A 25992-nucleotide genomic window follows, 5' to 3' on the forward strand; every position below is an offset into this window, starting at 1 on the left:
TCGGAGCTGGTGGATGTCAGTCGGGAGAAGGGCGTTTGGCGTGACCTCCTGAAGCTGCTACCCCCGCGACCCGGCAACGGATAAGCGGACGACGATGGATGGATGGATGGACTCAAAAAGTCATAAATGGAATTGAATGTAAGTTTCAGCAAATGTTAAAGCAGTCCCTCCAGGATGTCGTCGACTTTTCTTTTTGGATTGTTGCGGCCCAAAATGTCACTCTTTGTGGTGGATTTTTAAAAGAAACACGGTGAAAGCTACGATACTTTATGGTTCTGGAACAAGTACATTAGATTAGATTAGATGGCTTTGCAAAACACTAGTGTAGGTTTTTAGCATGAAAAAAAATTCTCCAGACTGCAATAATTTTAACCAAATGTGTTTTATGTGCAAAAAGCAGAGTATTTCAAATAACACGTTATATAAATTATATAAATAAATAAAAGTACATGCTTAAAAAAGATGTGAAATAAGAGTGTTTTTTGTGATGATGTTCGTGAGTTGTTTGCAGACTGACAGAATGTAGTGAGACTGTGTTTTGCTACGCAGCTCCTCACAAGGGGCGGAGACTGACGGATGTTTGGATGGGCGGAGTCTGAGAGAGAAAGGTGGCAACTGCTGATATGTACCACGGGGTCGGGATGTAGAGTCAGAAATAGCGCAGAGAGATGGATTTCACGGTCAGCCATGTTTGTTTACATCTTCCCCATATACCGTTTAGGTGACGGTTTGCTATGCTAGCGAGTTCTGCATTTTTGTTCTGTCTCTTACACATTTAAATCATCAGAATATCTGATATTTGATGAACCTTAGCGGCAGTATTTGTGGGCAAGGTGGGAGGGAATATGACGACGCACAAGCCAAGGGGTGGACCAAAGGAGACTAAAGTGATTGGTGGAATATGTGGGAAAATCATGGTGAATGGACAAAATTGTAGCGTCTTGCAGAACTTGCAGGTATTGGCTGAAATTGCCTTAATATTTCACAACATTTCCTGGAGGGACTCATAAAAGAACAAGGAGGTGGGGAGAACATATGTTGTGCATGTGCATTCTTGGACACCACTGCCACCTATTGGGCTCATTGCTATCAACAACATTTCAAATGCTTGTCTTGTAATATATGAGCCATTAATATTGGCTAAAAAAAAGCCAGTCAGACCAAGGGACTCTTAAATTCACCGACATGATCGCTTGTGTTTTCCTGAGCGCAGTCCAAAAAGCGTTGCCCTCGGGTGGCAGCCTCGATCAATACAACCCAGTCACGACTACAATCTGCTTTTAAAAAAGTCAAACGCCGCCTCAGAGTGATGGTGCTATTATCGCAGCCCATTCTGCTTTAGACCTGTAATGAGCACGTTTGGATGATGCCGGTGATGTGGACGGGGTCCGCACCGTGGGCCGCTCACGGCGCCATCTGGCCGCGCTGACTTGCCCACACCGACGTCCTGACAGGATGTGTGCAGCCTTGGGGATTTATGACGGAATAAAGAGGATTTGCAACTAATGCCTGTGTCTGTGCGCCGGTGAAATCTGCTCCGCTCAACTCCCAGTGTCACATGCTTCACAGTTGCACCTCTCCGTCTCTCAAATGGCTAATTGCCACCCTGGTCAGCATCACAGCGTCCTGTCAAACTGTCTGTCAGGCAGCAGATCACAGATGCAGCCTTGTCATCACCAGACACGGAAATTAAATCCACTTTCCTCCCCTTTTTTGAAACAGATTCTGCTGCCATAGTGAGACGTCACACAAACACAAAGCCGCACACCAACACAAACACAATCACATTACAATTTATAGATGTAATTACATGGATATAATTGCAACAATGACTCCCCTGTGTTGACAGAGCGCAGCCTTCACCTGCGCAGAATGGCTAACTCGGCCCTGGGAGCGGAACAATGGAGCTCGCTTGCTGAATTAGAAGCGTCAAAACCATTCCAGGGCAGACAACCGTGCCTTTTGTGTTTTCTGAAACACCGACGTAATGAGATAAAGCATCGCCCTCCAACAAACAATTCTTCGCGGCAACTTAATATCTGCAGCAATCAAATGCCTGTCCGTCAGTTACCGAGGCGACATCATTCAAAACTGTAAACACGTCGCAGAGGTGGCTCAAAATAATGCCTCACAATTACACGCTAGCTAGCTTTACTTAACCTTGCTTTAAAATCAACACAAAACTCAGTGGCTTCCCCACTAGACTGTTGCAGCGCAACGAAAGAGGGATCCCGAAAAATCGGGGGAAGAAGAAAATGATCCCCAACAGATGAAGACAAATAAAACAATGCCTCTTGTTTGGAGCGACAGGTGAAATGTCGTATCGAGTAGGACGTCTAAAGTTGCTACATACTCAGTCTCTATTATCTTGGCTGGTTGTGTCTCCACCATGAAAAAGCTCCACATATACAAGTGCCCATGTGGAACCTCTCTGCTAGCTTACCATCACCCAGTCAGCTGACTTTTAGACGAGTACAAGCTCCAAGAGTTGGCTGTGTCCCATGTCTCACACTAACACTAGCATTTAACACTAGCACTTGCTTCTGAGTTCCCTCCACTATAAAGTGAAGTGACTGACGTCCCTAAGAATTGGGACCACCCTTCATGTCAGACGTAAAGACAACGTGTCATTGGCTGCCGAGCTGTGTTTTGTTTCCTGCATATCCAGTGTTGAAGACGTTTTGTAAACGCCACGCTCCAACGTTTCTGCAGCTTTTTGCATCGGCACTGATCATCTCACTTGGTTTGGTGAACCAACGGAGAAGAAATGGGCGGAGCCAAAGCCGGCTCCGTCGCTATGCTGCAATGTGAACGCACAAAACCGAGTGTCAGGGTCAAGAACCAGGGTAAGGGTGAGAAATGGGACACAGCCTTCTAGTGTCAAAGCCAGGTCCTCTCAAAGAAGTAGTGCCAGACATGATGAAGACCAAGACCACTGCTTCACGAGCCAACAACCCCAAGACAAAGTGTTGGCCAACAATCATAAGACAACTCTTTTCTAGACTGTAGCAAGTATCAAAATACTTTAGAACAAGGACACCTGGTTGAGGGTCCAAATCCTAGCTTTGACGCGTCAAAGTCACTGAGATGAAGAGCTTCAGACGTTCAGAGACATGCAGGTTCACAAGTCAGTACAGAGACCAGAAAACAATAGGATTTAGGATTCAAAACCTGAAAGACGCAGATTAAAAAAAAAAGCTAAAGGAGCGCTTTCTTTAAAGACACCACCACACGACAATTGAAATGTCATCACATTAGTATCACAATCCAACTGCGAACTCCTCCTCGGCAGCAGGACAATAAAGTCGGCTCCAAAATGAGTCGAGCATCAATAGCATTTTAAAGCCGAGCGCAGCAAACAGATGCCCTTTGTTTTCGTTGAGGTCCTGGGAAAACATGGACGTAATGAAACGAGTGTAATCTTCGCCTCTTTGTTGCAATGGCTCTGAACAATATTGTTTCCACGAGGATCTTAAAACGTGTGGTCTAAATAACCTCTGTGATTCAAAACACTGTGGTCCAACTGTAGACCAAAAAAAGACTTAAAAAGCAAACAAACAAAGTTTATTATTGCTCAAAAATGAACTCTTACTTTTTGTTGATAAAGCCATGAAGTTGTGAGAGAATCATTTCAAAGTTGGAGGCATCAAGTTTTTCAACCTACACATGAAAGTTTTGGGCCCAATTGTTCTTACATTTCAGGAGTATACGGTCAGAGAAAGGGCACCTCATACTTTTACTTTCTATTGCTACTGCTTTGTTGTCTTTTTGGGACGAATGAAGACTACAACATGACAGGATTCTTCAAGGCCTCAAACCATCTTCATTTCACAATGACCTCCCCAAAAAAATCAAAACATCTCATCAAAAGTTTGGTTATTTGTAGTTGAAATACATTCTTCACGACATTTTGTTCAGTCTGACACAAAACTCCAATTTCATTTGTTCCAGACGCCACAGAAATTATGAAAAGTTTGAGATTTGAAACTTTTCCTCCAGTTATTTAAAATAAATCAAATGAAACGTAGCAACCAACGTGTTTCATATTTAAGAAATTAAACACAAAAAACTGTCAGAAATATAGAGCTGAACTCAATATTTTTAACAAAGTTAGGTGGGGATCCTCCCACATTTTCAGATTCAATGAGTCAGTGCACGAGTGTCAGGGTCCCACTGTAATGTGAGCATAGTCTCTCTCAACCTTATGTTTGGAAAAAACTCTGGTTCCTCAACCCCACAACACTGGGTTAACTGACGGCTCCTCCCTCTTGACTGTGTGAGTCACTGTCTCCCAGTATGCGGTGAGAAGAGAAACAGTATCCTCATTGTCAGAGCTCAGTAGGTGGCGCTCTCAGGTTTGAAAATGATGGCAGATTCCATAGGTGATTTCATGGTTTTGAGCAGGGAGTGCCATCTAGTGGGCTCTAAAAATGAGCATACTGTTTCATGAAGCCTCATGAAACATGACGCCTCATGAGCCCAACATGACTTTAAAGCCCTCCGCCCTTGCATCCTGGGAACAAGGCAGAACTACGACACTGATTTCTCTACGTTTGCAGACGGAGAGAGCTGCTCCAGCCGGTTCAAAGCACAGCTGCCAAAAACACATCTTTTGATGCCGGCGGTAGTAAAGCTACTGTCAGCTACAGAGTGGACAAGTCTCTGACAGAACCACTCTGTTCAACTTAAGTGATCTTTTTTTTAAAAACCTCCCTGCAGTGATTGGTGTGGCAGGGACACAGCGGGGACATCTGAAAGCCACAGCAAGACCGGCAAACTAAGTTTATTAAAAAGGGACACGTTCCTCAATGTCGCTTTATTGTATCAGTGGGAATCGACAGATTTGCCCTGACAAAACCAAGCAGCACTCTGGCGCCGCTAAAGGTGTTTTTACTTTGTGAAGATCAAGGTGAGGGCAGCGCTTCGCCAACAAGCAGAAATACCCTTTTTGCCAGAGCCGTGCGTGGACAGACATTCAGGCCGAAAATAATGGGTGGGAGTTCACGGACATGCCGTCGAATGTATCAGCAGCCTAAAATCCAAGGTTTCGCCATCTTCAATTTCTCCATGAATGAGTGATAAAACCGTGAAAATCTCTTTGAACATCAGGGTGGGCTGCTGCTACTCGCCTACTCCCTGGAGTCCAATTAAAACGGACCATTACAATATTTTCCCTTCTTTAATAACCACTTAAAGGAGGATGGGAGAAAAAAAAAAGAAAGGAAAATCTCACATTTTCAACAGGGGATAAACAAAGGTGAGGAGAAAAAGCGCTAATTAGCATTTTCTAAATGCTTCTTTAATTCTTTTCAAAACTTCAAAAGGCAACGGTGCATGCGAGAATACGAGGAAGTCAAGTCAATGTTTCATGACCAAGTGGATGCTGAAGCCGAGGAATCAAGACAGACTTCCGTACAGTGCAGCTGAATACGTCCAGGTGGCAGGGGACCGAAATCCATGCTTTAAATACCCCCCCACCCCCCCGCCATTACCGCCTGCCCCTTGTTTGTGCAGCAATAAAAGAATCACGTTTCGGCTCATGGAGGAATTCCGTGCACATGTTGATATTCAATCTCCCCAATGGAATAACAGCGCAAACAACACAGAGCCAAACCCCGCTCGGAGGATGTTAAAAATTAAAGAACGCACACACTCAGACTTGAGGAAAGAGCACATGCTCTCTTACCGAGTATTTACAGAAATACTTTACTGGATCACTACAAGCAAAAGGCTTCATTAAGTGCTGCTTTGGATGCAGAGGTTTTTCTGTACCCCAACTTGGAGCATAGCGTTAGCCCCTTTTCTTACCTCAGTCATGTGATATATTTCGGCAACCTATTCCGACGCCTCGTGTCGACCATCATCAAATATTTTTTTGCATCCATGACTGACACAGAAGTCAGCCTTCCGCATGTATGTTGAGTTTTGGGGGTTAAGCTGTGTGTAGTGTGACTATCGTAAGCTTGCATTGTGACTTCACCTGTCATTTGGTATTTCGGACCAAGGGTTTGGTCAATCATGATGCACACCATGAGAGAAGCACATGACCATTTAAGGTCTTGCTGCTTATCTGAGGTAGATGTATGTACTCCAAGTAATATGGAAGTTAATTTCTAGAGTGAAACCTTAAGGGAGTCAAGAACCTCAAGGGACTTAAGAGAGTCACATTCTGAGGATTAAACCATACCCCATTTTTTTAACGTTGCGAACTGCCGAGGGTGTCAGGATGTGGCGTGGGTGGGGAAACTGGCAATTCCAAAGTCTACAGCATCAACATGCGACGCAGATGGTTAACTTCCCTGCGACCTCAAAGATCCCCTTGACCAGAGTGGAAATGCATTGATTTTGGTGCTGTCAGAATCTCCATTGGAGGGGCATTTTGAAGGATCCCTTGCTGACTTTCCTGGCTTCAGCTAGCAAGCATGAGACACAGTAAAGCCAGTGCCACTGGTTTCACAGTCCCACACCTCAGGCGTGTCGACACGTTTGTGTTACAATGGAATCAAACTTTCCTCAGGCATTGCATCACACGAACGAAGAGTGTTTAGGATGGGTAATTCAGGCCAATGTCCATCCATCCCTCCTGTTCCGCTTAGCCGTTGCCCAGTCGTGGGGGCAGCAGCTTCAAAAGGTCGCGCCAAATGAAGTTCACCCAACATCCACCAGCTCTAACTGTGGGGTCTCAAAACATTCCCATGCCAGTGTAGAGATATAATCCCTCCTGGTCCTGGGTCGACTACTCAGCCTCCTCCCAGCTGGCCCTGCCTGAATCGCCTCCAAAGTGAGCCGTCTTGAGGGCATCCTCATGAGATGCCCCAACCACCTCAACTGACTCCTCTCAACGCAGAGAAGCAAGAGCTCTACTCCGAGTCTCTCCTGAGCGACACAACTCCTCACCCTATCTCGAAGGGAGACGCCTGCCACCCGTCGGAGAAAACCAATTTCACCCGCTTGTATACAGGATCCTCTTCTTTCCGTCATGACACACAGCTCTTGACCATAGGTGAGGGTCAGGATGAAGATTGATCAGTAAATAGAGAGCTTTGCCTTATGGCTCAGCTCTCTCTTATATTCAACAGAGTGACAGAGCAACTGCAATACCGCAGTTAAAAATGCTAAATATTGTCTTAAAAATTCGCTGAACTACCTCCAACTTCCATAGTGGTGAGGTGGTAGATTTGCTTTATAATGGCGAAGTTTGGTTTGGTTCTTGGTTCAAACCCATTAAAACCTTTTTTACATGACGTGTTACCTGTGGTGTCATGATTTGTTGCAGGAGTGAAAGCTAGGGGGTCAATTGAAAGCCAACTGAGTCACGCAGACGATCGATGATATCAAGTGACAAAGTGTTAGCTTTCGCTGCTGCAGCCCGTGAAGGTTTTTCACCATGATTTACTGTTAAAATGATGTTTGTTATTATTTTGCAAATTTACAGAAGAGCAGAATATCACGAGGGTAAATTCAAAATATAAAAACTGGCATTTTACTGTTGTAATATCGGCCAACATATCTACACACGATGTGAAGAGGCTCTTTAGAACGCTGCCGTGTGTGTCTCCCTGTCAAGCCTACAACATCATTCTGTGTTCCATATCTCGGTGCTGGCACCCCTCAACACGCCAGGGAAGAGTGGGGGGTTACCAGGGGCTTAGTCAGGATATAATGTCCCTGCCTCGGATCATCCCTGAGCATCTGACGAGCTGGAGCATTATCGCCACACACTCAGTTTATTCCTCCCGAGCCGGGGATTCTGGGTAAATTCTACCCACTGCCCAGAAGGGAGAAAAATATCCCAGCGACTTGTGGAGTTCATTTTTTTCCCTCTCTGTGTGAGCTGTGTGTGTTTGTTGTGTACAGTTTAAGTTGACTGGTGTCAAATGTGGCAACCCCCTCAATCTCACTCCTTTGACCAAAATGACAAGGCAGCAAAGTTGTGTTCGCTCAGAAGCATTTCCTCCGACTTCTGATGTAAGATTAGATGGAGACGGGTGGAAAGGTGAATAAATTGAGCGCCCACTGGCTGATGCATTAAGTTAATATTTTAGATGCGTAAGAGGTTGTCAGCCGTCTGTCAACTTTCAGCTTGATGCAAGACTTGGAATGAAAGTTTAACAAGGAAGTCAATCACACACAGAGAATTACGGTTTGAAACAACTTTCAAACACTTAAAAAGGGTTGTCGTCATGACAGGAGCGACTTGTGGCTCCCAAGAGGTCTGCACGCCAACTTTTAAGACACCAAAAGACCTGACATTATGAACTCCTCTGAACATATAAACGCACATAAGACAGACACAGCGCAACGACTCCCCAGTGAGCGACGACTGATCCAAATGCACAGAAGTGTGGGAGGCCTGTGATCAAAATGCTAAACCTGATTTACGCCCACGTGCTCACCACAAATCCATCCATCAAATCGTCATTTTGAGGTGATCTTCTGCCATGTCAGATGAACTCTGGGAAATTCTATATCATGCCTCAATATAGTGAGATACTAGTGACAATGTTTACTGTGATGCGATGGCACCAATTCCAGATTTGGATCTTATTCCAAATGTGCTTCAACCATTAAAGACCACAGATTTTATCGCATCCCTGTGAGCACGTTTTCATGACGGATCAGGAAACCAAATGCGTTTGCAATTGCGTTAGTTCGACTACGTTCGGACTTTTAAAATGCATGTAAACAACTTCGTCCAACTACTGGAGAGAAATATGAGTTTCTCACTCGGACTACACCACCGAGATAATGCTAGTAATAGGTCAGCTAAGCTAGCGTGTAGCCAAGAGGCTGGACTATAACTGGACTGAGCGATGTGCTATACAATGCTATACAAAAGTAATGTAACCTGATCGGTCTGAGCCGATGTCTGCGGTGACCACATAAACTTGATACCAGCCATGTTTTCTAACTCGCTACAAAGATGATCCACAGATTTATTGATCTGATTATAGATTTTTAGTTCTCACAAGAAGGTTAGAAGATGTGATTTGTTGGTTTAAAAAGATGGCATTACTTCCATGTTAGCAACCGTTAGCATGGTTGCTAAGTAAGTCAAAAGTGAGTCTCCACATCTATCGTTCCGCTGATACAAGAACAAACACAATCACTATAATGTTGAATTTTATTCAGAAACTTGCGAGTTTGATCCCAAAACCTGCCGAAGGAAGCATGTTGCCGATGATGACAGCTTCATGACGGTGACAACTTTGAACCCGCTGATTCTTCCGAAGTGAAACTAATTCATCAGTCAGCACGGTCGCTGTCTACAGTGGATTAGGGTTCATTCAATTTCTTCGATTGTTGATCCTTTACGGTGATAGGAGCCAGAGGGACTCAAGAGCTCACAGCGCCAACGACTCCAGTTCCATGTTCACTGCACTGCATGTAAACCGGCGGAACATGGCGCAATCGTACTCTGTGGTTTACTCAAGCTATCATCTGAGTCGAGCTACACATTGCATGTGACCGCAGTCTGTGTCATGAAACAGCTCGCTAACACCAGCAATCTGATCGGTTGATTTTTTGTGTTAGCAAGATGCTTTGCTAGTGGCTAAATTAAACACAATGCTAAGCGCTAATAAAAAGTTTCACACACTACACACTCTGTAAATAATCAGATAAGAACAAGAAAATGTTCCTGAGGTTCCAAAGGTAGTTTTGGAATCTCTTTGGCGATATCACTTCATAACACTGTTTTCCTGTCTTTCACCCTCATCTCCATATGTTACGGCTACGGGAACGATTTTCAACTCATGATACCAGCACGTGTAAGAGCTTTGATACCAATATATTAGGTCAGAATTGAATTTTGAGTTGTGCATGTACATGTAAAAACTGAGCGGGCCACTTAAAATCCCCCTGTGGACCAGTTTGGCCCCTGGGCCTTGCGTTTGACACATGTAGCTTTAAGCCTCCAGAGCTAAAGCAACTAGCATTAGCTTTCATTCAAGTTGTATTTCGAGACATTCCGCATTTTTGGTGCAACGTTTTTTTAGTTTAGCTCTTCAATCTCATCCGTGGACCTTTAAACTCAGAGTTAGTTGTGTCTTAACACGACCGACAGCAGACGCTGCTCGAGGCTCTCCAGATTCCCGCCGACGATAAAATGAATGTATAATGAAACAGGTCTGTACTGGCGAGCGAGGAACGCAACAGTGTGCTGTTATGCTGATTAAGGTAGAGCAAAGCAATCTACGGTGAGTCATCTCAGCGCTGCCCCTCTGACAGGCTGTTTAGAGGAGTGGTGAACTGCAAGAAAGCTCAATTACATCCTCCCTGCATGTAATGCATAAATCAGGGTAAATCCTCTTTCATGCCAGCCTTTCTGGAAATTACCAGGATGTTAGAGCTGAAAACATGGACGACGGCGCCATCAGTCGCTCAGAAGCTTATGGAAAAATGCAGAGTAATGAGCACTCGGGAAACTTCCTCCACCTGCCACACAAAAGACTCCGGTGGAGTATTTCTCATGGTGTCGCCTAGAGAACAAAACAGGAAGACGATCGGCGATGAAGAAAAGTGAGCAGTTACGTGAGAGAACGTTAAAAACACGTGGATAAAGGGGTAGCTTTGAATGGGAGGATCGAAAATGGGATGAAATGGAGTGAAGGTATGATGAAATAACGAAAAAAAAATGGTAGAATCGATTAAAAAAAGTGAGTCCAAGTCTTCCTTATTAATTTTTGAGACGTTCAAGTGAATTCAGGGAGGCGACTGCCACCTGCCGTCCCATTGCACTCATTGGATATTAATACAGTGGCACCTCAGTTTTCGAACATTCAAACAAAAATCCAGAACCCGAACGCCCCCGAAATAAACTGGAAAAAAACATAACGTGCGCGGACCGATCAGCTGACCCACGACACGCTTTGTTATTGTGTATAACGCAGCCTCTGTATGCAGACGTGTCCAGTTAGCTACATTTACTGACTGTTTTTTCTTCATATTGAGGTGTAAAACCTTTCCTGTCTCCACACTGGACCGTGGTAGAGTGTCACAGGGGAGGTGCTGGAGCGCTCACTCCAGGGTTTGATGTCCTGTTGTGGGCTGGAGCTGGGACAGGGATGAGGCCAGTCTGGGACAGAGCGTGACTTGGTTTATGACTTTGTCACAGCCAAACTGCACAGAAGCGCACATTCAGAGCTGGACACGCACCGGGCACCTCTTCACTTCTGGAGAGACGTCACTCACTCGGCAACCCCTCCCACATGCAGCGGCCACACACATAGAGGAACAGCCACCTGCAGCAGACACTCTACATTCACTCCTACAAAAGACTATTTTAAGGCTTGGAACGCATTATTGCTTTTTCCATTCATTGTAATGGGAAAAATCGATTCAGATTTCGAACAAATCGCTTCTCGAACGGCCGTCGGGAACGGATTGTGGTTGAGAACCGAGGTGCCACTGTATTATCAATGGCAATTCAAATGCTTATGACAGATAAAATAAAATCACATTACAGGTAGAAAATGAGTAGCTTTTCCAGTTAGCAGCGGCTGTCAACCGCACATCCAGGCCAGCAGGGGGAGCAGGGGATGAGAGTAATAAAACACCCACCTGTCAGTGGCACAATTCTAGATGAAAGCTCTTTCAACAACATACAACGCTTATTCACTTATATATATATTAATTTCTAGCTGCACCCCAAAAACAGACCGGACCTTTCTTTACTCTCTGCAGCCATAAATAATGCATCACTTTTTAAATGTTAACCGATAGAGACAAAGGTCCACTGTTACTGCAGCTATTGATGAAAGGGTCTTTTCTGTTCGGGACAGTTTTTGTATTGAAATGTCACATTCTGGCATATCCAAATGTCACCTCCCAAGGTTTCCTACTTTCAAACCTGTGTTTGAAATAAGAGCGGAAAAGACGGTTATTGCTGAGACGCAGCGAAAGCAAGAACGAGGGGAAAATGTGACGGAGAGGTTTCGGCGAATTACGGTATTGATGTTGTTTGGCCTCACGCGGAGGAAACGCGGGTCGGTGGAGGGGGATGTAAAGGGCATTATCATATGATGGATGGGCCAGCTGAGATAAAGCTGCAGATGCTGATAAGATAGAAAAACTGCAAAGTACATTCCTTTTTTTTTCTCTCCTGGACATAACATGAGAGTGGGGAGAGCGACGACATGTGCAGGCGAGGTGACTGCTCTCTGTCACCCATCAGCAGACGTCAGATTAAAGCGGCCACAGAAGCCCGTTGATCTGGTTAGAGGCGAAAAGTCTTTCACGCACATCGGTCAGAACTGGTGCCCACATGCAACCTTTGACCTCACTGTCCTTGGAGGTCAAAGTCAAACGTATGAATTATTTGAGTCTGTTTTGTCTTTCAGCACAATGCTGTTCTGCCAAACAAATGATTATATTTATTATTAATTTTTTTAATTTGTCCCATAATTACCCTCATTTTTACCACAAAAATATTTATCTAAATGTCACCTCTCTCTGTTCCTAAAATGAAATTGTTGTTGCTTGTTCTTCGTCTTCTAAAAACTGACTCAACTCAAAAATGTTCTTATTTGATGTTTTCTCCAGATCACTTCAACTATTACGACCTTTGCTTAAGGAAACCTAATGTAACATCACAAATATCATAGTATTACCACCACTGCTATAATATATTTTTTGGTAATTTAAGTTCCATCATTTATTAGCTTTTTTTTTTTTGTCCATGTTTGAAATAAACTGTCTTGCTACTCTTCCGTGAATTTTCCCTGCTAAAATTCAACATTTTTTTTTATCCATTACTTTTCATTACGCATTCAGTTGTTTCTTTAAAAAAATAAATAAATGAACAAAAAAATCTCCAGATACATATTTTTACCAAATTTATTTTAATTTGAAGAACATAAAAATATGACCAATGTGAGGAAAAAGTTAAATGAAAATGCAAATGAATTATCCAGCAACCTGTTGTAATGACTGAGTACTGTAAACCACATCTCTTTGCAATGTGCTTATTTATTATTTTATTATATGTCCGTAACGATGCAAGATCATTTCCTAGCCATAATTATGAATGGTCATTGTTTTAAAAGCACTTCTGTTACACGTCCTGGTTTGCAGTGAGATCATTGAAGCTCTTAAGACAGTGATGAAATTTAAATTAAATTTACATTCTGGATTAAAAAGGCCCAGTTTCAGGAAAAACCAAAACCATATTGATCTTATTTTGGATGTTTTTTATTTTAATTCCATTATATTTTAAATTTGCAATTTTACAAAACATTTTTTTCCCTTTGAATGTTGTTTCTCTTGTTGCCCATTTGCAGAAACACAAGTGTCTCCCCTGGATTTCACCTCTGACCCCACACACACACACACAGGATGACAAACACAGACAGTGAGAGGGACAGCAGTGAGGGTGTACAGTACCTTGCGTGTTGACTGGGTTGGTGGTGGGTGTGGGGATGGTGGTGCGAGCATCTGGATGAGAGGAATAATAAAAAAAGGACATGTATAAGAAATAAAGACAGACAAGGAACACAAAAATCACAGAAATAAAAAACTCTCCAGTACTTTTATTAAAAAGCTCGACTTGAATGTGAATTCCGTTCGAGCACAAGAAATAAAAACAAAGACAAACGTGCAGTGACGTCGTAGTATGTCATGTCCATTCAGACCCTTTTTATATCGACCACGCACTTAAGAGAGATTTGGTTCAGCAGAAGAGAAAATAAATGTCATTTTAGCTCAAGTGAATCTAATTTTGATGGCGGCGACTGTGTCTGTCTGTATGGTGGTTGAAAGAAGCAGATGGCAGCTGCTTTTGTGTCACGGAGGAGACCAAAGACACTGTGGTGACAGCAATGTTATTCTTCAAATCTACAAGTGATTCAGGGGGGCGAATAAGAATCCCTTCGTATGGAATGTTCCCAGACGCTGCAACGATCGATGCTCATCACATTTTCTGTCCTTGAAGCCATCGAGGATCTGCCCATGTGGAAAACCACGGACAAACCTTTATTAAAACAAGGACACAACACTGTCCGTCACAGCGTTCCAAATGGATGTGATGACGGACATGAAACGCAGAGTGATGACAATATATAACTAAATCTGCTCAACAAGATCAACCAGTTTTTACAGTCTACATACGTGTTCATGTCAAAATAGGCCCCAATTTTACTCACACTTTCCATCGAAACACAGATCTGTACTGAAGTAATTGTTTGATAATACGATATTGACCAAGTCTGAGTCATGATCCAGAAGTAAAACTGACATTTACTTTCTCATCGTTCAGACTTGTTGGGCCCTTTTTGGCCCCCAGACTTGGACTTGACTCCTGATATTGATATATGCCTATGACCTGTGTTGTGAGAGCCTACAATACAAATGTCCCAGTTGTACTGTGCTTCCTTATCAAGGTCTGAAACATACACAAGTATTATAAAACACATTTGTCATCCAGAAATTTTTGGCACTTAAGATCCAGCTCGGGTCCCAAACCTGGCTCCTAAGTGTATCCATCGTTGGAGAGCAACATTTATACGGCTTATTCTCAATGGAAGTCTGATGAGGTTAATATATGGATTTTTACAGGCTAAAGAGAGTCATGCTGCCAAAATGTTGAGCCTCCGCCCACAGTCCTGATCTCCTGGAGGACCGGCGATGAGAAGCAGCAGCTGAGACCAGCTGTGGTGTCGGAACTTCAGACACAAAACAGTGCATCCTGAGCGCTTTAATGTCAATGAAAGATGTGAGGAGTTTATAAGTCCAGTTGAGAACATCGCCCAGTTTGGTTTATGAGTCAGTCTCCATTGCTGGAGACCGCTTTCCAAACTAGTTTAGAAGTGATCCTCATGCATTTTTACGCAACACTGACCTTTCTACGGCGCAGACAGCACCACTGCACCCACAGCTTATGTATGAACAAGATCTAGTTTCCTTCTTCAATTTAGTGGGTTTGGTGCACTCTATAGTAGAGTTTACAGTAAATGCTTGTAAAAATCCTGATAATAACAACATAAATTTCAGTGACTTATGAATCACCATCTGGTTGCATGAATTCATGAAGGATTCGAACTGTCTCTGAAGTGAGTTCCATAAGGCAACTGCCACCTGCTGCCCCATTGAGCTCATTCCAATTTGACAAAGAATGATATGAATGATATTCAAGATGCTAAAAAAGATATCCAATTTAATAGATTAATAAAATGTAGGGCAATAATTTTGAGTATGAGAAACAACACAAGCTGCTTTGTGGAGGTCTGCGCTCTCTGAGTGTGTCACCATTTAAAAGAAAAGTAATGAATACATGGGCTTACTGACTTCTTCACAGCCAAAAAACAAATCTGTACTGTGTACGTGACAGAATTAGAAGATCATGTTTTTATTTTTAGACTTAACAAAAAAGTGCAACTAAAAGGACGACAAGAAAAAGAAACCACCAGATACAACGCTTTATAAAACCATGAATCTGATTCAGTTCTGTCAGCGTTATTCATATTTCCAGGGGAATCCCGGAAGCTTTTTTCACATGTTGTTGCCCACATTAGCAAACAACATGTCGCAACGCCGGTGACAAAATGAAACAATATTGTAGTCGGTTATTACATACTTTGTTTTTCAATCAAGGAAAGGTATTGCAATTTTCCACGGCAGCAGTTTTAATTATTAAGTCAAAGTGCAAATGAAGCCACTCTGGTGGTCTCCTGCTGCAGCACAGCGGAGCCCAGAGTCGCAACATCCGCCGCGCACTCCGCTGATTAGGCCTGTCAGCAACCCCGCAGCAAAGTCATCAGAAGAAACAACGCGCGCGGCCGTCCAGGTATGCAACTCCGCTAAGGAGAGCTAAGCGCTTCCTTGTCGTCTGGCGGGGGAAAGATAGCGCGACCCCTTGCTGCGGGAGAGTCACAGCAGGGGAAATTGGCTGCCTGTCTCCGCGTCTTTACTGTCTGCACTCCATCAAAAGCCAGCGGTGGGGGACCACACACTCCCAAACTAATGATAAAACATCAAGGACAGCATAATGTTGCCTCCGGGGGGGTGGTGGAGGAGGTGCTGGCGGCGCTCGGGGTGTATCAGGGGATCAGCCAAATCGTCGCCTTTGACAGCATTTGAAGAGGGGGGTGGGCTACGTTTCTGTCCGTGTGACCGAAGGCAGTGTGATAGCTGAAATGTCAATCTCTGGGAGAGGGGAAATTGGCCATTCAGGGGAGAGGGGCTTCACAAAGCCTGGGATGGGATGTGGCACGTATAATATCCAGGGCAACTTGAATTCTCCCTGGGCAATTGCTAAGATGGGCGGGCTCGGCATTATGAGGGATGAAATACGAGGTCATTTTGCAGAGACCATATTTCCAAAAAGCCTTGCATCTCCAGACATGCACCCCATATACGTAAACACTTTTGGAAGAAGTGTTACTCCGTCTGCTATTCTGTATTCTTCAAGCCCTTGACAATACATCTGTTGAGTTTGTTTACCCTCACTCCCTTAGTAAACAGCTGAGGAAACATGATGTGAGGTTATTTTCATGGTATTCTCAAGCAATGCTTTTCCTCTGTAATTTCGGGGTTGGACACCCCAAAACCGGGGACTGCATCTGTAGGTCAGTGAATGCAGTGTGGACACGGGGAATAAGATGTTTCAACCCAGAGTTGATGACAGATGAAAGTGTGACAGGAAGGTGAGGAATATTTAGGGCAGGCATCAACTTGAATAGCTGTTGTGCAGCTGTGTCATGGCCAACTGAAAGGGAGAAATTCGGAAAGTAATGTGCTGAGTTTTGGACAGAATTCCATCAGGAGAAGGGGCATACAACCTCCGAAACAACAGTTTGTGAATTACTGAAGTTGTTTCCATAGGGTCACACACTGTCAGACATGGATGAATATTTTCAGTGTCAAGTGGCGTCAGAAGTGGGATTGTCACATATGGCCACTGGAGACATAGAAACGTGTGAGAAAAAGATTAATAACGGCGCAAGTGGTTTACAAAAACGATAACCCCCTCAACTTTGTCTATGTGCACTAAATACACACCACTTTGATCACTTATGCATGGCACAACCAATCCTCACTTCCATGGCATCATTTGTCGACGTTGGGAAAGTGGACTTTTGCGTCCTATACTGACACCTAAGGCAGGTTTCAGCGTCGCATGTTGAAGCATTAGGTTTTCGATTGAAGGACGTGTTCCACCCTCTGCGGCACATCCTGACCCGGTGGGCAGAGCCATGGCATGGCGCTCCGTGTCAGTCACTTTTTAAAGTGCCTCAAACTGCTGTGAGATGTTGCTTCAGCTCCCCCTCACCTACACACCATTGAAATGCCCAACGCAGAGGCTGCCTTTGGCGTCAGCATAGGACGCAAAAGTCCACTTCCCCAGCATCAACATACTACTCCATGGGAGTGAAGATGCATTGCATATTCACATGAGACAAGCTGAGTGGGGTCTTGCTCAAGACACAACGACTGGAATGCAGCAGGAATCGAACTGGCAACCCTCTAAGCGTTGACAGCTAATGCCTCCCCTTGCTAACACGACAGGGTGGGAAACCAAACAGATGCTCAGCTATTTGGAGTCCATGCCAAATGCCGCTTTTCCCCAAGAGACTACCAGTTTTTATTGACTCGTAACCAGTTCCACAAGATAAAGATTCATATGATACAACCTTGGTCTGCAGAGCTGTAAAGAGATGAAGCTGTCTTCATGTGACGTTAGGCGCACACAGATTGCCACACGGTTGGATGGTTTTTGGTATTTTTCGGTTTAAAGGTTCAAGTTCTGAGGTCCAGAGTGCACTTTTCGTCTGAACGTCCTTCGGAGACGATGCTTTGATTACAGCGAGGTGCCAGCAGTGTGATTCACAAGGACAGTTTCACAACAGAATTTCAAGCTTAACAAGGACACCCGCGAGTCTTGTCTGCACTTGTTATGTCAAAACCCCGATGAACCCAGCCAGTCCGGCGGCTCGTCAATCTTTGACTTTTTGGCCGACAAAGATTTATGGTTCAAAAAGTCAACCGCGAGCCGAAGCGTAGCAGTGACGGCGAAATTGTTCTGCTGCCAACAGCAGCATGTTGTGTGAGTTATAGCAAGCGGCTCACCTCACAGGGAGACAGAGAGAGGCGTCTCCGTCCGGCTCGCCCTCCCAACAGCCGCCAGCCAGGAGGCACAATTCACCGCCGCTGACACACCCTCTAGGAGAACAGCATGACAAGCTGCTTCTGCGCCGCCACACACAATGGTGGCCACACAATAGAACTTGATTTGACGTGGATTTACATCGGCCTCACACCTGTCTGAGCTGTCACACGCTGAAAGGTCATTACTCTTTTTGAAAGAGGAAGAGCCTGAAGGACCGGCGCCGGTGGATAGTGATGTCTGGATGACAGATCATAGATAGCCAATTCTGAGCTCTATTTTGGGCTGTTACAGTATGACAGGAAATATTGTGACGTGTGGTGAGTCACTCTGAAACAATACTAATTTTTTACACTTCAAATACAGTGGCAGATTCCTCTTTATGAAGACAGATGTTTTTCCTGAACTTTTCCTCCACTCAGTGATCGCTATCGTTTTACCATTGTCGCACAGATGAATTCTTGTCTTACTGTGGAGAATAGATGAGGAACAATGGCATCGGTGAACAGCTATTCAGACCGATATACCAAGACAAATATTGGAAGAAAAGAACCCCCCAGACATTTTATGATCACAGTCATGAAGGAAGTGCTAAAATACGTGGGATTCACTTCCACTGAGAGTTGGGCTCATTCTTAGATTTGGTGGCCACAGGAGACTGTGGTGCTGTCGGGTCCCTCCGACTGAGACCTTCGGTTCTCCATGGGCAGCTGAATGTGAAGTGACCGGGAAGAAAATCTGAGACCATGGTTCCAGGTCGGAAAAGAGTAATGTTCACGTTGGAGTGGAGGAGTTCAAACATGTAGGGGGCTCATTCACTAGCAACGGAGAGTGTGATCGACAGAGAGGAAGACATCGATCTGTCATGGTGAAGAGCTGAGCCAAAAGGCAAAGCTCTCCATTTACCATTCCGTTTCAAGCACTTAGTGCTTCTCCGCATCAAGAGAAGTCAGCTGAGGTAGATGAGCTTGTGAGGTCCAACAGTGTCCCAGTGTTCACAGGCCACCAGATGGCGCTGTCTGCCGTTTGGACTTCCATAACTAATTCAGCATTCTAAATCAAGAGCATCATTTGGAGCAGAGGTTCTTAACCATAGGGCCGGGGCCCATGGTTGGGCCGTGAGCGCCTCCTAGTGGGCCGCTTAAAGTGTTTTTTGTTGTACACCTTAGGACTGTGAGGGCTGCGATACGCTCAGTTTTAATACATCAGCCACATATGGTGGCAGTAGTGAGTCACTGAATTGACTTGACAGCTGTAAATCTCGGATCGCAAACAACTATGGAGAAGTTCTTGAAAATAAAAAATAATAAAGAAAGTGATGGCGCCCTCAACAGTAAAAACTGTTCATGAAAACACCTTGAAATGGCGATACTTTTATTTACACTTCACTTATAGCTTCCTTGGAGTTAAAATCAATATATTATTTATATTTAGAGATGGGTTTATTATATTTATTTTATTCAGAATTGGATTCAATTTTTCTCAACAGTTTGCATCAGGTGTATATTTTCCTTTTTTTCTTCAGTAAATTTGATGAAAATGACTTGCACCTGGTTCTACACCTACTGACAAATACATATCTTTCGAGGATCACATGGCTTCATGTCATTTCACAAGGTTTTGGTTTGTTTACGTGTAAGTAGATTAAACATGGTTGTTGATCACAAATGAAATAAAGAGTAATAAATCAAATCTATTACTTGAAGGGGCCCCGGACCCATTGGTTTGGGTGGGTCCCGAAATAAAAAAGGTTAAGAAACCCTGATCTAGAGGCTTCTGAAAACTGGAACACGGTTTCATTAACCCCGCAAGACTGTTTCATGATACCTCATCTACCTCTCACTAGCGCTAGCATCTTTTCAGGATGCGTACTGGGCGCTCCTTGGAGAGGCACCCTGGTCCTGCCCAATTGGGAGGAGGCCACGGGGTAGACCCAGGAGTCACTGGGGAGGTAACAGTTTCTTGGTTGGCTTTCACCCACCTCTGTATTTCCCCAGAAGAACTGGATGAGGCTTCTGTAAAGGGATGAATGAGGGCATCTCACGCTCCAAAATGTGAATATAGAACTAGTCTACAACATGTTTGTATTACTAGAATGCAAAAATAGACCAACACTTCAAAGCAGCTCTTCAACACTACACCACCTTACATCACGCATGCTTTGAAAACAACTTAAATGAGACTGGCATGAAGGGACAGGGACCTTGCCCGGGGGCCGCCCACCTCACGGGGTTGGGAAGACCAATATTTGGCGCCGTAGATAAAGCTGCTCCCCACTGAGCTTCCCAGCTGCTGCCTAAGTGGTTGATGGAGGAATGAATATGACCCCTATATTAAGAAGAAAGAACCGGCCAATGAGCAGCAGCTGTAGGTTACGTCCTGCTCGCACCAACCCACGGGCAGAAAGACACACAACAAACCCTCATGTGGACCTCGGAGGAGTGGGAGACTCAATTATACCTGGTTATGAGCACCTTTTAGCGGCCCCCAGTGTCTCGTCACGGTGAGTGGAAGTCATCTGGCGTCCAGCCGCTCTCACGTGGGAGACGTGGCTTCTCGTGGAAATTGTCAAAATACGAGGACGTTAAAGTCCAAACTGAAGCAAACGTGAAATGCTCGCTGGTGAGTCTGGACCGGAGGATGTGTCGTTCAAGACGCTTTTGATTCGATTATGGATGGGTCATTACCGGAGAATGAGTCATTACGGTGAACAACAGGAGGGAAAATGGCTCTTCTGTGTGTCCATTGTGGTGAATAGGAGACCGTCGGGCGTCTTTTTAGATCTAGAGTCTCACATTGCAAACAAGTAGAAACCACTTTTTGATGGTCCTTTTTTGTGTGAAGCTGCCGCTGTGGTCATCACTAGTTTTATATGAACATCATTGTCTTTGTGTTGAAGTACAACTACAAAACAACCCACATCATGGCTTCAAACAGCTTCTCCATCCTTTCTAAGCTTTCAGCCCTGTAACCTGTGATGGGCTGATGAGGCTTCATGAAACACTGTTCTCATTTTTTAAGCCCACTAGATGGCGCTCTTTCTTTCTTTAGATTTGAACAACCATTTCTGTGAAATCTCCCGTCGCCTTTAAACCGAGTGCGCCACCTACTGAGCTCAGAAAATGAAGGCACTGTTTCATGAAGCCTCATCGGCTCATCACTCGGGAGTTTTGAATGTATGGCTGTAGAATTGTTTAAAAGTGTGCAATGAATGAGTGTTTTTGTCCTCCAGCCAAGATCATTGCCACGTTCAATATGGCATTTAACCAATGCTATGGGTTGTGACTGTTTACATCAGACCTGGACGAAGTGCTTTGCTTGAATTTACGTGACCCTCCTGGAGTCAGAGTGAATCTATGAAATGATAAATAGAATAGAAATGTTCCTCACAATCATTTCTGTATCTTTTCAGTGATAACTATTTCCATTTTCAATACAACTTGTGACTATAACATAACTTTATTTCCCTTATATGTATGAATTACATGATATTATTTTAACAGGTCATTGCTTTAATGGACCTTTTTGTGAATGTCTATTGAAAATAATAATTTTCTCATGATCGGTCTTACACATAACTCTTTTTGTAATATTTACAACTTTATGGAAATGGAAACCGTTTCATAAAACGTATATAAAATTAGGTGTTAAATATTCAAGCAACCCATTTTATAAGTTATCACACTTTGAGAAATCTGGATTTGCAGTTTTCTGATAGACTAAAATTTTTAATCTAAATTAATCACACTAAAGCTGAGTTAACTTGTGATTGACAGCAAATGAATCACACATTTTGCATTGATTCTAAATGTAACTTAAAGGAACATATTATCAACCCGCAATGGCCAATAATGATCGATAGATAGATAGATAGAGAGATAGACGGATGGATAGACAGACAGATAGACAGATAGATAGATAGATAGATAGATAGATAGATAGATAGATAGATAGACAGAGGGATAGGAAGATAGATAGATAGATAGATAGATAGATAGATAGATAGACAGATAGATAGATAGATAGATAGATAGATAGATAGATAGATAGATAGATAGATAGATAGAGAGATAGATAGATAGATGATAGATAGACGGATGGATAGAAAGATAGATAGATAGATAGATAGACAGATAGATAGATAGATAGATAGATAGATAGATAGATAGATAGACAGATAGATAGATAGATAGATAGATAGATAGATAGATAGATAGATAGATAGATAGACAGACAGATAGATAGATAGATAGATAAATAGATAGATGGATAGACGGACGGATGGACGGACGGACGAACGGACAGACAGACAGACAGACAGACAGATAGATAGTTAGATACTTCATTAATCTCCGAAGAGAAATTCCCAACATCCTAACATATGTTTACTCCAAAAATAACAACAACACAACAACAATACACATTATTTGCCTCTCTTGCGTTGATAAAATCTTCCTTTAAGTTACATTTACAACAGATATAAAAATGTGCGATTCATTTGCTGTTACATGCCGATACATATATAAATATTCCCCACAGCTGGCTTAAATTGTAAAATGCAGAAAACACAACTGGATTTTTCAAATACATAATATGGTTTAAACTGCAAACTGACATGATTCATTCCAACTTGGAACTAGTTGATATGACAGAAGCATTTTCACTGCTCACCGCAGCATGGTTTGGAGTGAGACTCGTGTAAAAAAGGTGAAACAACACCGGCCCACTAACCTCTGAACTGAAGTCGAATCACTCTGTACTTCACTCTGTAAACACTCTCAAACATAACTTGCTTTCCAACGCTCTGTGCAGCTCGCCGCCATCATAGATGCGCATGTACTGCATCAGTGGAAAAGTCTCATTCTGCTTTCAGAAGGCACTGCACAGTGACAACTGTCGGAGCATGAGTTTGGGCCGTCCTACTGCCACCGTATATATCAAAGTTCCATGAGTGCAAAGCCTGAAATCTCCACTTTCAGAGAGTGTTAGAATCTTTAGATAGGAAGAAAAGTCGAGGCGCAATTTAAAATGCACGTGTGCGCGTGTCCTGTCATCGACTGTGCAAATGATTATATACTCTACATTTCTTTCACTACTTAGTCTTTGGGCATTTCTTGTCAGAACTCAGTCTCCCCCACTTTGTACCGACTCACACCTTCTTGCTGATGTCATGCGACTTCAAAAAAAACAACACCCTAATGCATCACAAACTACCATTGTGGCATACAGTAAATATGAGTCCACACACCTTATTTACTGACATCTTGAGAGATAATGACGACTCTCCCCAGAGTGAAGCTGTTTGCGAGCCTGTGTTCTCCTTCTGTTTGGAAGTGATCATTATAGGACCATTGGGAACAAGCAGATGTCATCATCCGCCAGGCAAAGGGGGATGATGAATCACCAAAGAGCGGCGGAGTTATGAAGCCACAGAAAACCTCTTTGCCACAGTGACAAAGTCGCTCGTGTCAGCCGCAGAAGCAAACACATCACTCCTCCCAACGTCTGGATCTGAAGAAGTAGCGGCACATCTGAGTTGCGATGATGCAAATGTCAGCGTGTTCCACAGGCTGCGCGCTGGGATTCATCTCTTCATGCAAGTTAAATTATTTATCAACGACTGTAGCTCTTTTTCTCCAAATATTACTTTTAGTTTTGTGTACTTTTGAGTTGCACCAAAGGCAGCTGTGTTGTGAAACACACATTTGTTGCTTGTACACATCAGTGCCGCCACCTTGATATTAGAGTGGTTATTTAAAGATGAATACTTGTTTCCTTTCAGTTCCAAATACTTAAAAAACACAGACAAGCCCTATGTTTGAAAACCATTTTCTCATTCTTCAAATTACCTTTAATATTGCAGGTTTTTCAGTCTTCATTTTTATGTTTTGATGCAATTGTCTGTCATTTTTACGGTGAAGTAAACCCATCTTTTTTAAAAAGAATTTTAACATTTTGTTAACATGGAAAGATCCCCACCCTCCAACTTTCAAATAGTGCCTGAAAAATGTCTGGAAAACATTAGAGAAAATAAGATATATAAGATACGACCACAGGAAGGTACTGTATACGTCTGCCATTTGTTGAAGAGATGAACGCAAATGCTTGGCCAATTTAACTGGACTAGTGTCTAGATATAATTTTCTATGTGAATTATTATTATTTTTGTTTCTTTATGTTATGTATTTCATAGTTTTTATTGTTATTTTACGTGTAACTCTTTTCTTATTTAAAAAACAGGCAACACTCGATACAAATCGATATGTGTTGAGTCTTTAATAAAGAAACCTTACGCAAAAAAAAACAAAACAAAAAAAAACAACTTTTTTTCCCAGAAACAATCAGAGGTCTATGTATTTTAAATGTATTTTCTTTATACCAGGAATGGGAAAGAAAATACTTGGCGCATTGGACACCGGAGGAATCAGATGCACCCTCAACCGAGTGTTGTGTCACAGGCAGACAATGTTCTTGTCACTCCGGAGACACAAATTGAAACTCGAGAGCGAAACACCGACCACTTTCTAAACCACGGGGAGCAAGCGGTACAAGAGGCGGCGAGTAAACTCGGCGACAATACTGCGGCAAATGTATTTCCTCCTTATCAACAGCGCTGCTGTTCCCTGCGCCGTAGAAAGCTGGGTTTGAAAAGTGAGAGCCTGGAAGATGTAAAACTACACTATTTATTATACATTTCTTCCTGCCTTCACACTTCAAACAGCTGCCCCCCGCTGCTCCCTGGCAGGGGAGCAAGTTCGGAGATGCCTGCCGCACCTTTGGTTAAGTCTAAAACATAAACAAACATCTCTTCGCCTCTTGCACTAGTGACGGCATGTCAGATGACTGTGGGCCAAATGACTGTGGCACAGGGTGCAGATGCTAAAAAGCTCAGCCACATCACTATTACAAACAAGTGGAACAATATACTATTGATCCCACTGGAGTCTTCAGAGAAGAGATGGCTGTCTGTCACTGTTCAATGTAATCGACATTTTCGCATTAGAGCAGAACTGGGTAAAGTGTGGCCCGGGGGCCATATGCGGCCCAATGCTTGTATTTTCATGGCCCATTTAACGTCAGACTAAAACCAAACTAATATTTTATTTTATTTTATTCTTTCTAATTTTATTTTTTCTAATTTTATTTTATTTTATTTTATTTTATTTTATTTTATGACAGCACTCCCCACTGACTATGGCAATAAATTTGATTCTGGTTGTGATTTTGTCTGCCTGTTTTTGTTTCTTTCTCTTTTTCCACCACCACTCCAGAATTAAACATAGCATGTTTTTTTAAGACTAAATTTTTCTTCTTTTCATCGGCCATTTTAGTGTTTTTCTTGTTCCTCAGAATACACTGAAGGAATACTGAAAATACATTTTGAAAAATTATTTATTTTTTTTATTTTATTTATTTTAACATCTATTCCACAGTTGATGTATATTCAAATTAAGTGCATATAAAAACAAATATTTCAATAGGTTTCCTGGCATATTTACACTTTTTAATATCCTTAATTTCATTTCGTTTTGTCCCTGTTACTAAAGAACATATTTTTTATATTTATCCATCACGTTTTGTAGTCCTCGCTGCCTTTCTTTTGACGATGGCCCCTCACAACGATTACAGTTTCTAATGTGGCCCACCTCTGTTAGAGGAACAATAACATCTAACCAGACAAGTCAACTAAACACAGAAACACGTGATCTTTATATATAACTAGCGTCACTCAAAAGGCCAAAGCGCTCTTATGGTCTTTGCTGGGACAATCAGTGGCAACAGTGATTGTAATTTATTCAGATTTTCTTCCGCTTCTAAGGTCAAGGACAATCTATATGCTGAAGAAACGTGGTCGGTTCGTATGTTAGAAGGCTTTACATTTGTGGCCGGTG

At 43.0% G+C, this 25992-nt stretch overlaps 1 protein-coding gene across 12 annotated transcripts in view; it reads right to left on the bottom strand.

Moving 5' to 3' along the window:
* cadm1b (cell adhesion molecule 1b) overlaps nt 1-25992 on the bottom strand; it is a 280874-nt gene that overhangs the window by 13270 nt on the left and 241612 nt on the right. For all 12 annotated transcript variants that reach the window (XM_053873475.1, XM_053873476.1, XM_053873482.1 and 9 more), the window contains one exon: nt 13384-13434. In XM_053873475.1, coding sequence (XP_053729450.1) covers nt 13384-13434 — 51 coding nt within the window. The remainder of the gene's footprint in view (nt 1-13383; nt 13435-25992) is intronic.

This window comes from Synchiropus splendidus, chromosome 8, assembly GCF_027744825.2.
Source record: "Synchiropus splendidus isolate RoL2022-P1 chromosome 8, RoL_Sspl_1.0, whole genome shotgun sequence".
NCBI classification, from domain to species: Eukaryota; Metazoa; Chordata; class Actinopteri; order Syngnathiformes; family Callionymidae; genus Synchiropus; species Synchiropus splendidus.